Below are 12,563 nucleotides of genomic sequence, written 5' to 3' on the forward strand. Positions count from 1 at the left end.
ATTTTATAGCAGTATATTCCCCATGGTGTGATAAAGGCTGTCTTTTCGGCATCCTCTTCATTCATCCAGATCTAAGATATCCCGCAAAGCAATCCACAAGGATTGGAGTTCATGCTTGGTACAGATGTCGATCAGTATGTGTATATTGGGCAACGGAAAATCATCTTTGGGACTCACCCTGTTTAAATCTCGGTAATCAACACACACTCTGACTTTCCCATCTTTCTTCAGAACTGGCACGATGTTGGCCAACCAAGTCGGATACTCAACCACTCTAAGAATCTTGGCTTTGATTTGCTTGGTGACCTCCTCTTTTATCTTCAAACTCATAACCGGCTTGAACTTTTTGAGCTTCTTCTTTACCGGTGGACACGTGGTATTGGTAGGTAGCTTGTGAGCCACTATGGATGCGCTCAAGCCAGTCATATCATTGTAGGACCATGCAAAGATATCGTCATACTCTTTTAGGAATCTGACATACTCTTCCTTCTCTAACGGTGACATACGAATGCTTATGCGTGTTTCCTTGACAGTTTCGGAATCCCCTAAGTTAACTATCTCAGTTTCGTCCAAATTAAACTTAGGTTTGTTTTCAAAGTTTTCCACTTCTCTGACGATTTCCTCAGGTATTATATCATCTTCTAGATCCTCTGAATCACTATCCTTATATTGCGTTGTCTCACTACATGTCACAGTCATAGGTTCATCGGGATATAATAATAATGTTGTAAACAGAAAATATAAAAAATAATAATAAATACGAAAAATAGCAATGCAGTAATAAAATCTTGAAAACGTCAACAAGTACAGCTCGATGACTCGAGCAATTATTTCAAAACAAAATACGTCCAAAACAAAATATTGAAAATATCTTAAATGCTCAAAATTGTTTTTAAAATAATTGATGCCAATTAGCCAGGCTACCCGGGAACTCGATGGTCCCGGGATGGTGCAGCAGTCCAGTTCTTGAGAACAACTCCTTTCTCCACGATTTGAATGGTAAAGTCTTCCTCCTCCTCCTACTCAACTATTGCACTGCAATCCATATCTTCTTCATCTAGAAATGACTTCCTCATGCCAGCTAAGACTTCATCTTCCTCAGACTCCCACATCATGTCAGCTTGATGAAATGTTTGGTGCAAATGTGGTATCGATTGTTCCAGTGGATAATAAGGACCACGCTATGAAGGCGACCAATCCTGGTATTCTTGCCAAGTATATTCATACCCAAGCCCGAAAGTTGTACCATGACTCTTCGGCTGTACTGGTTTGGTGATCCCTTGGAGGTTTTTGCCGAGACCTTTGCTAGGTTCATACCCTGCCCATAGCAGTATGCTTTCTATCTTGTTGCTCCACCATTTTGTTTTTTTCAATTGTGTTGACGCGCTCAATGCGATGGTATGTTTCTCCACCCATCTTCTTCTTATTCTCGACGACTGGAACGTTCTGATTGGTGTAGATAGGATTACTTCCATCTCCATGAATAATTACTTCTTGGTGATTCAATTCGAACTTCACAACCTGATGCAGAGTTGAAGCCACTACCCCAGCGGCATGTATCCAAGGTCATCCCAATAATAGATTATAAGTAGCAGATATATCCATCACTTGGAGCTCGACATCAAACCAGGTAGGGCCCATCTGTAGGCTGAGGTTGATTTTTCCGATGGTGGCTCTTTGAGATCCATCAAATGCCTTCACATTCATGCTTCCCATTCGTATCTCCTGCAGGCCTTTACCTAACCTCTTCAGAGTAGTCAGTGGGCATATGTTGAGACTTGAACCCCCAACTATCAGGACTCTAGCGATGAACTTATCCTCAAATTGCATTATGATATGTAGTGCCCTATTGTGACTCAGTCCCTCTGGTGGTAACTCATCTTCATGAAAGGTGATTTTCTGGCTCTCCAATACCTGTCTGACCATGTTGGACATCTCCCCACTAGTGATGTTGGTGGGTACATAAGCTTCACTTAGTACTTTCATAAAGGCATTCCTATGTGTCTCAGAGTTTTATAATAGTGACAAGATGGATATCTGAGCGGGAGTTTTGTTCAAGTGGTCAACAACAAAGTTTTTCTCGCTTGTACCTTTCTCCAAAGGTCATCACAGCCAGTTTCAACAACACACGGGTTAGATGCAGCTTCTTTGCTTGTTCCTCCTAGGTGCTCAGGTGTATAAACCCTACAAGTTCTAGTCATGCCTTGTGCCACACATGTTTCCTCCATTTTTGCTTTTGCTTTTCTCCTTGCTTCCGCAACATAATCCCATGGGATAGCATCAGACTTGTAGGACGGTGTGGGAGCTACCATCACAGTGAAGGGTGTAGTTACCTCAACTTCAAACAGTGTTTGGGTTTGTACCACAATGGGTGTGAGGGTGACTGGAGATGTTTTAGGATCATCTCCTTCTCGGATGAGTCCTATTGACCCCTTTGGACCCCATTCCTCATCAGTCTCTATCACTTTCACTCCCTCACCTATGTGGTACGGGAGAGGATTGTTACGAACATTTGGTGCAGCTTCCTTTGCCTATTATCTGAATCTTGTCTTTCAGTGTGCGACACTCATCAATGGTATTGTCCTTTCATGCCTGAATGATAGGCACATATCTTGTTTGGTTTAATCCACTGAGAAGAATTTACATAGCGACGGCAGGAGGGGGAGTGACATAACAAGCAATCTTTAGTCTCTCATGTAGTTGGTCTATAGGTTCAGCGATTGGAGTGTATTGTCTAGGTGGTCTACAGTCGAAGTTTGGTCTTGGTTTTTGGTAATTTTGGCAGGCCGATGGTGGTGAGTGCTAATATGCGGGTTGGGTGTTATAGGCATAGTAGGTGGTAGCAGGGTATAAGTATTTGGGGGTGAAGGTTGGTATGTGGGTAGAGGCGTTTGGTATGTAGAGGAAGGTGTTTGGTATGTGAGAGGAGACTTAGGACCCTGGATCACCATTACAGCACCCACTTCTTTCTTTTTTGAGATATCTCCTGATTGCAAGGCTTTATTTGTGGCATGCAATGCCTCGAAATTTGTCACAATTCCGCTCATAATCCATTCTTCTATTCTTTCTCCCAACTTGATGATGTCAGAGAATTTATGATTTTCAATAACCATCAGCCTTTCATAGTATTGCAGGTCTTGAGCACTGACAAAGAACTTATTCATTTGTTCTTTATTCAAGTGTTGGCCTTACTTTCGCAACTTCAAATCTCCACCTACAAGCATACTCGCGGAAAGTTTCTGTTGGTTTCTTCTTGAGATTTTGAATGTAGAAAACGTCTGGTGCATTTTCTATGTTGAACCTGAATCTTTCCATAAACTCTAACGCCATGCTTACCCAACTAACCCATTTCTTTGGGTCCTGACTGATATACCAAGACAAAGCATCTCCTGTGAGGCTTCGCATGAATAGTTTTATGCGAATTTGTTCATCTTTGCCCACTCCTACGAGTTTGTCACAATATGTCCTCAGATGCACTTTTAGATCACCAGTTCCATCAAACATTTTGAACTTGGTAGGTTTGTAACCCTCCGACAGTTCCACATTTGGCTGACTGCACAAGTCCTCATAGTTCAAACCTTCAATGCCCTTTCCTTCTTTGACACTCTGAACTCTGCCAGTGAACTTCTTGAGTTCTTCCGCTATGTTCTTAATGAGTAGGTCTTTTTCGATTGATTCAGATATGTATAGGGTTTGTTGCAGGGTATGGGGTAAAGTTTCCAAATATATGGGATTGCTTTGATGAACTCCGAGAATCTGGGCATAAGGGTGGTCATTGGTTGAGTTTTGGGGATCAGGAGTATGTTGTGGTGCATTCTGGGGAGTATGATAAGTGGTAGTTTGCGGGTATTGAGCTAGGTGATGGTGGTGTTGTTGAGGAGAAGGTACTGGTGGAGGGTTAAGGTTCTGAGGAGGTGCGGGGTATTGGTGTGGTGCAGCAGGATTTGGCAGTGAATTTTGGTTTTGTGTGTTTTGGGGTGGTGCTGGGTTTTGGGTATTTGGATTTTGTTGGTTAATATCAGGATGTTCAGGGTGAGAGAGAGGTCTTCTAAGTTTCGGACATGCTCAAGTACTCCTTTTAGCTCCAGGATTTTTCGTTCCAAACATAAGACCAGTTCATTCTGGGCCGGAGTACTTTGGCCATCTGAGGTTTCGATGTTTCTGCCATAGTAGTGTTATCTTTCCTAATACCGCTCAAATCATCCATTTTTCCTTTCACTTTGCTTCTGCCTTTAGGATTTCTTGGTGGAGGAGGAGGTGGAGGACCTCTGGATCTAGTGTGATATGCTGACGATGCCAGTATACACGAACCAACCTTGGGGAATGCGAATAATCAAAAGAAAGAAAAAGCAAAAGGTAACCAAGTCAGTAAAGGGCATTGAAAGAATGCTTGCAATATTAAACATGCTTTGCAAAATCATGTAATAATTTGCGTCCTAATTTGGTGACCTTGTTGTGCCCGAGGTAGGCCTAAGCAACACATAAACTTAGAGAAAACTTGATGCCAATAATTGCATCATTTCATTAATATGAAAATGAGTCAAACCTTTACTAAATCGACAATAATGGTAAAAATCACTAATGGCACTTGTCCTTATTACAATCGAATTCTAAAACTAAGCTAGAAAGCAGTGAAAAAACATCATATTCTAATCTACTTTGTTCCAGAAGGACCTTCCCCATGCTTGGCTTTCTTGACTCCATCAATCAGGTTCCCCAGGTCGCGCATATCCAATAATAAGTAGCTTTCGCTAGATGCCCTCCTTCACTGCCATCCATGTTTTGACAATCTGAAAGCCTTTTTCTCATGTTCCCTTCAAGATCCATCAATCCTTGTTCCATATATTCCAATCTCTCTGTTGACTTGGTGGCAATTTCCTTCCATTCGTTGATTGCTTCCATATCCACTTTGTGTTGTTCCAGATGTCTAGCCTCAAACTCAAAAACCCTTTTGCATAGCCTCCTATACTTGACCTGTGCCTCAGCAGCAGCATCTATGATCTTGTTTTTATATTAACTCCCGGCTTGACGTCACCTGCTATATCGTCTACCAACCATGATGGATAGAAGTACACATGACTAGCATGATACCTGTCTGGCTCAATTGTTTCTTTTTCCATAATTATCTTCTGGTTCCACATATGTTATGCTTCGAACTTGAACAGTATGACGTCCCTTTTGAAATCTGTTTTATATTGGACCATGTTGGAAAGTGGAAACCCGAAGTATAACCAGTTTTCTTCCCGCTTGTCTCATTACCCTTATATGAGCATAAGGATATATGCCCCTCAACTCGATTAGTACCAGATGAGTAGTTTCTCCTGGCCTGATGGTGAACTCACTGCTAGGAAACCATTCAAACATCCAATGTACTTGCTCGTCTGTCAGATTGCTGAAGAAATGCACCCAACTTGCAGCATTTCCAGGCTGTGCAAACCTGTCTGGGATAAATGTCATTTTTTTGGATGATGGTAAGCGATGTAGTCACCCAGCAGTCGTCGCAGAAGCTCTTGGCGATATTCTACCCTCTAGAAATTTTCTAATAACCAAACTTGCAATAACAGATTACAACCTTCGAAGTGCCCGAATCCCTGTTTGTACCGATCTAGAGTGCGGTACATTTCAGCTAAGATCATGGCGATGATGTTATAAGTCTGTTCCTCGATGCCTTTCATCAATGTTCTAGCGACCATGGCTAGATGAGTATGAATCCTTCCCCCTTTCATTAGAAATATCAACAACCCCAAGAAGCAGACGATAAACACATAAACTCGCGGTCCGTCCAACCCAAAAGAGTAATGGCGAGTCCCTTATGATGAAGATGATACGACTTACTATGCCCATAACGCTTATAAAGAAATTCAAATAGGATGTATGATTTCGTCAAACAAAGCAACTCATCATTTTTCTTGAAACCTAGCATTTTTAGAAAACCACGAGGGGTGCGATTCTCTGGCAATAATAACCCTGGAATATCCCACGGTAACTTGATGAAGTCTCCTATTTCTTCTAGGAGAGGAGTCATTTCTATGTCACCAAAGCGGAAAACAGCCCTTTTCTCGTCCCAGAACATGGTAGTGGCCTCAATCAATGTCCTATTTGGTCGGATGTTAAGCAAACATGGCAAGTCACCAAGTACCCTTCTCACATGATTCTTGTCGCAAGGCATGAGGTTTTCCACCAGTTAAGTAGTAGAGGTGGGATGTTTTGGACCATGCCGAACCTGGGGACTTCGTGCTTCATTTTTTGTAAACAAATAAAGTTAGCCCTTTCCCCCTCCAGATTTGACCACTTACAAAATAATGATCAACATATTGGCACTTTTTCTCCAAATAATGCACATAATATGATAGTATCCATTGGGATTGTAAAAATCCCGTCGGACTTTGGGACAAGGCTTATCTTAGCGGGCCATTAAGTTAACAATGTTCTAACTCGTACTAGGTTTAACATGATGCATGTACATTTGATATTGGAGTAAGGTTTCTAGAATGGTCTAGACTAATACTCTCAAGTGGACAACTTGAGAGGGAAAGGCACAGGACCGTCGACTGCACCGCTGATTGACTAGTTTACCGCAAATAAGCCTTTTTGATTAAAAAAGGGTAATTTTGGAAGAGCGTGGATACTCATTAAGCGCCGCTATGTTGATAATTGACATGAGTGGAGTATGATGTGGAGCATGTTTTTTATAGAGATAATAACACATTGTCAAGTATTTGCACGATAAATATGTAAAAGCAGTAAATACAGCAGTAAGGTAAACATGAAAAATATGGAAAAGAAAGACAAAAGGAAAAAGTTAGTTCGTGGAGTATATGCGAGAACGTAATAAATCAAGTAAGGGAGTAGGGATGGAAGAGGCATGATATAACAGTCTTAAACAAAAGGAAGAGCAATGAAGAGCAGTCATAGCAAATAGAGGTGAACGGGGAAGGGATGTACATGTCATAACAAAGAAAATAATCACATAAGCCGAGTTCATTGTGGTAAGAGCCTAAGTGTAAATCCCAGCAGAGTCGTCATGCTGTCGTGCCCCATTTTCTCGCACAAGCGAGTTTTGACATGTGACAACTTTTTTTAGTGGGAGATAGAGTGTTAAGAGAAGAAGAGTTGTCACCTAACGGTTTTAAGGTGCGTTAGGGCACTTATTATGCAGATAACTCTATTTTACTAGTCAACGCCAGCAAAGATCGGGTAAGGGCTCAAATTACCTCAAAGACAAGGTGTTAGGCACTCTTAGAGATCCATAACTGTGGGTCCTGGCCGAACTTAAACTATGTGGATTATAATCAGGCAAGATGATCACATAAACAAAGAGAATAATAGGTCAAAGAGTTTTATTATAACACAATGAGGATTGATATAAATCTTAAGGACTACAAGGATATAACTATGATGGTCTATATTATACGATTAAGTGTATAAAGAAAGGGGTCCTAAGTTTTTTAGCCTAAAGGATCACCCCGTGCAACATAAATAATATTTTGCAACTCCCTTAAGATAGGGAGTTACTCATATTATTCAGCGGGCACAAACAATCATCTCCTACTACCCAATTACTATGTTAAAGTTGTTTACCTAAAGGCGCTTTAATTCAATTCTAAGTCGTACCCAATGCGTGCACTACCCGTCCCATGCCCATGGTCTAGGAGGCATTGGACCTCTATTTGGGTGGTTCTAGACTTTACTTAGGTTGCTCAAAATGATAAAACTAAGTGACATTTAAAATAAGTAGGACTTCACGTAAAGGCAGTTAAAGGCCCAAGTTAGCCTCCACACATAAAGACTAACGTACGCAGGCAGATTTTACATTAGGCAATAGACAATTCCAGAATTGAAGCCAATAAGAGTCATTAAGCCTATGGACATGGTTTCTATGTAATTATGATTTTAAGTGTACAAGCAGTGTTATTGTATAGAACAACAAATTTGCAGATTATAGGTGTTACAAATCCTATAGGCATAATCTCTAAATGAGGCAATAAAGCCATTTGAAAGCTTGAAATAGTTACCCGCGTTTGATTTTATTAGCAAACTTTCTAGACGTGTAATAGCATCCTATAGGCAGGATTTCTAAGAGTTGGCAGTTGAAACTGATTCTATAACACTTCGTTCCTATAGGCATGTTTTCTAGGCGAGCAATAGATATAACAGTAGCTAATTAATCAATTAAGACCCTATAGACATGATATCTAGATGAGGATCAGCAGAACATAAGTTAATACAATCTTATAGGCATGTTTTCTAGTAAACATACTGCAATTGCACAAATTGAAGGACAGTTATTGACATTGGTTCCCTATAGGCATGTTGTCTAATGACACATAGCATAGGGTATAGTAAACAAGTTGAGTGAGTGTGTGATTCCCTATAGGCATGGTTTCTGCTAGTGTACATGAAAACTAAACAACATATATGGCAGGTTGGATAAAATATAAGTAAGTCATATAAATCCTATAGGCATGCTTTCAACCTTTTTATGCAAACATTATAATATACCTGTTTCCCAATTTTACTAACACCCCGATTGTTTATTATAAAATTATTACAGACCAGATAATGAATATAAGTATAAATATTACATAAGGAACACCAGTAGGCCTAACAGCATGCCCAAAAGAAGATACCCAGTATTGCCTGGGCCTTCACAAGCTCGCAAACAACATGCCCAGATCCAAGCATTTCTCAAATAGGAGACTATGCCTATCAACACAGACCAAAGTCATAGAGGAACTCATGCCAGGCCAAACAGTTACACATGACCCCAGAGACAGCTTAAGCTCCACCAGCAAAGAGAGTGGCCAAAGGACCCCAAATCTTAGTGTGTCAGAGTTCACAGGAGTCTCCAATGGACCCCGAGTAGTTCTCACACTAGGGAAGTCAATAGAGAGAGTTTTGGTGGCCTTGGCTTTCAGCCAGCCAAGGGTGATAGATTCAGAACAGTATAGATAACAGATGAGAGTGAGAGAACAATGATTAAGTGATAGAATTTTGAAGAAGTGCACTTGTATTTTAGAAGCAGAGATGCTTAAACACAAAATATGCTCGTTAAGAGAATCAACAAGACTTAGAGGAAAGGTTGGTATTACAGGTTCAAACACTTAACAAAAGATAGCATATTGGTAGAAAACATATTGAGAGAGTTAGGGGAATCAGGTTTTCTGAGATCATAAGATAAACATTAGATTGCATAATATCAGATAAGTTCAAAATAGAGTAATAACTTAAAGGATTTAAAGCCTAGAGATCCAGGTCGTGTTAAGTATCTATCACAATACCAGAAAAACAGACATGCCAACTTACATCAATAAAGCACACCAGTATCAAACTTTATAGGGGTAAAGTACAATTTAGGATAGTTACTCTAACGGTCCCAACTAGTCACTAGGGGGATACAAGATTAAGCAAACCAAAGACATAATGAGTGACAAAAAGCATGGGAGCAGTTCATAGCTAGAATGAATGTCCTAATATAGATTGGAACACATTATAGATACGAGTCAGTCATTACAGGAATTCAGAAAAAAAAATAGGGAAACAAACTCATGCTAGGCGGCAAATATAAACATTTAGGGACAAGTATGCTAGGCTAAACGAGCTTAAGAGAGTCAAATTATTCAAGTTAAGCATGTACAATAAACATGTCTCAGAACTGGAAATTTTAGACAAATTCAAATACTAAAAGTTTAGATCGTGAAACAAATTCAGTACCAACAAGGTTGCACATAGAGATGGCCTAGAAATACATTGAATAACAAAATTTCAAAGGTATGAATATGCAAGACATGAACACAAGAGAATAAAATTGCAAAAGCCAAGGAAACTTACCAATTATCAATCGATAAATAGACAAGCAAGAAAGAACAAACTCCATAATATTCTAAATGTCAACAAAGAGTAGTAGAACCCAGAGTCTTAGTGCGTCAGAGTTCCTAAGGGATTCAAATAAACCTCGGGCAGTGCTCGCACTAAGAAAGGTTGAATAATCGAATTCTGGTGGCCTTGGCTTTCAGCCGTCCAAGGCCAAAGTATAGAACAAGAGAAAGAGAGAATAATAGAGTGATAACTTTGAGTTTTTAGTGAATTTGGTGATTAGAGCCTGTCTCAAAGGGAAATGGGGGAGGGATTTATATAGTAGTAGAAATCAAGAAAACGAACAAGGAAACACTGTAAAATCAAACATAAACAAGGAAATAATAACATGCAGAATTAATTAAAAATCAGATTAGGGAAAAAATTAGGTAACCCCTAGTTGATAGAAATCAAAGATTCAACCGATGATTTGGTGAATCGACTTCATATCGCCTTGCCATGAACGTATATAGACATAGTGCCGTTTAGATATTGAAGATTGAAGATGATTTCCACATACTTTCAGGTCTGGTACTTGCAAAAAATAGACAAGTACTAGGTAATACCAAAATCGTGTAAGTAACACAGAAATGGAGCATATATGGAAGGCAAATCGTAAGAGGATTCCATATCAGGGTCGGAATATGAGAGAATTAGAGGGTGTAACGGGTAGGGTTTATGAAGGAGAAGAGAGCAACAGAGAAAATAGAGGCGGTTGTCTTTAGGAAAATGGGGATTAAGGTTAGGTTATGGGGATATAAGGAAAGGGAGTGGGGTGTATTGATCCGTTGATCGATTTTGATCAACGACTGAGATTTAAAATGAGCTGGATCAGGTTTTTGGATTGGGCAGGCTCGCTTGGGGTTGGGCTTGAGGATTGGTCCAGGGATTTGGGTCTGTTTGGTCAGAAAATAGCTCAAAAATTGGGTCAGCTTTTAAATAAGAGATTAAAAGGAAAATAATTTAATAAAAATATTTAAATAAATATATAAAATTCCATTTATGCAACTTAATACTTTAAAACAATAGTAGAAGATTAAAAAATGTAGAAACTTATTTTGACCTTGAATAAAATGACAAATGCAATAAATTGCAAAATGTAGGGCATTATTGCAAGATTGTGTAGATAGCCTAAAATACCAATATAATTATATAAAATGAAGTAAAAAATATTTGAGACATTTACTATTGATGCAAATAATAATTTTAGATGATTAGGTCATCACAAGAATAATTTAAAGGAATAATTAGTAAATTCAAGTAATTAGATGCAATAAAATGGATTTTAAAGCTCTAAAAATTATGAACAATTATAGAAAATGCTTGTATAGATTATGTAAACTAAGTAATGACGCAAAATGATATTTTGGAAGTATATATACTATTTGAAAAAATATGAGGGCAAAATTGGGTATCAACAGACCCAACATAAAGGAATCAAACCTCTTGCACCATTGTCTTGGAGACTATTTTAATCTGTACAAGGATTTCTTTAACAAGCAAACATGATCTTCTTTTCCTTCAAATTCAAATCCTTCAGGTTGATGCATGTATATTTGTTCCTCAAGTTTGTCATGTCAGAAAGTTATCTTAACATCAAGTTGTTCTAATTCAAAATTATACATGGCAACTAAGGTAAGCAAGACACGAATAGAGCTATGTTTAACAATAGGTGAGAAAATATCATTACAATTAATTTCTTGTACCTGACTACAGCCCTTTGCAACTAATCGTGCCTTATACCTTGCATCTTCAAACTCTGGAATGCCATCTTTTTTCGTGAAGACCCATTTGCAATCAACAATTCTCTTTCCTGATGGCGGCTTCACAAGAGACCAAGTACCATTCTTGTGGAGGGACTCAATTTCTTCATTCATTGCAATCATCCACTTGGCTAAATCAGCACCAGAAACTGCTTCTGAATATTTTAATGGTTCTCCAATTTCTTCAGTTTCCTATGCAACTGAAAAGGCAAATGCAACATAATCTCCGAACTTTAATGGTTGTTTACTTTCTCTTCTTGGTCTATGTTTGAATATACAATACTCCTCTTATTTTGGTTAAACTTCAGGAGTATCATATTCAGGAATTTTAGCTTCTAGCTCAACTTCAGGAATTTCAACTGTGTTTTGCTCAAAAGTTGATGAGCTTGGATCAGAAGGAATGTCAATCTCAACCTTTACCTGCTTCTGTGTACTCTTCTCTTTATCTGTATTACAAGTAGAAGACTCTTTTCTGGAATGTAACATTGAGGATTCACTAAAGGTTACATCTCTGCTAATTATAAATTTTGGTGTCATGGGATCAGGATACCATAGTCAGTATCCTTTCACCCCCAGATGCATACCCAAGAAAAATGCACCTTTTAGCCCTTTGCTCTAATTTTACATCATTTACATACTTGTATGCAGGACAATCAAATATCTTTAAACCAGAATAATTAGCAGGTGTACCTGACCATATTTCCTCTAGAGTCTTACAATTTAAGGGTGCAGAAGGAGTACGGTTGACAATATAACAAGTCATAGAGATAGCTTCTGCCCAAAAGGCGTTTGTCAATCCATCATTTGAAATCATGAAATGAGCCCTTTCCAAAAGAGTTCTATTTATCCTTTCTGTCACACCATTTTGTTGAGGTGTCATTCTCACAGTACGGTGTCTAGAAATTCCTTCATTCTTGCAAAGTTCATTGAATTCATCATTAAAAA

The 12,563-nt window shown here is 38.9% G+C and overlaps 1 protein-coding gene across 1 annotated transcript; it reads right to left on the bottom strand.

The window, feature by feature from the left end:
• Positions 1-3,171: 3,171 nt before the first annotated feature.
• LOC138870055 (uncharacterized) lies at positions 3,172-4,704 on the bottom strand. The gene is made up of 3 exons (XM_070147582.1): positions 4,675-4,704; positions 4,136-4,315; positions 3,172-3,756 (listed from the first exon to the last, which is right to left on the bottom strand). The coding sequence occupies exons 1-3, from the start codon at positions 4,702-4,704 to the stop codon at positions 3,172-3,174; spliced, it is 795 nt and encodes a 264-aa protein (XP_070003683.1).
• Positions 4,705-12,563: the final 7,859 nt, after the last annotated feature.

Source organism: Nicotiana sylvestris, chromosome 1 (genome assembly GCF_000393655.2).
Source record: "Nicotiana sylvestris chromosome 1, ASM39365v2, whole genome shotgun sequence".
Lineage (NCBI taxonomy): Eukaryota > Viridiplantae > Streptophyta > Magnoliopsida > Solanales > Solanaceae > Nicotiana > Nicotiana sylvestris.

Excerpts from the sequence above, each read along its gene's own strand:
- LOC138870055 (XM_070147582.1), bottom strand. The coding sequence starts at position 4,704 with ATGGAGTCAAGAAAGCCAAGCATGGGGAAG. Across the intron at positions 4,316-4,674 it reads GAAAGCCAAGCATGGGGAAG|GTTGGTTCGTGTATACTGGC; the intron begins GTCCTTCTGGAA and ends GCATTCCCCAAG. Across the intron at positions 3,757-4,135 it reads CGAAACCTCAGATGGCCAAA|ATTCTCGGAGTTCATCAAAG; the intron begins GTACTCCGGCCC and ends CCTTATGCCCAG.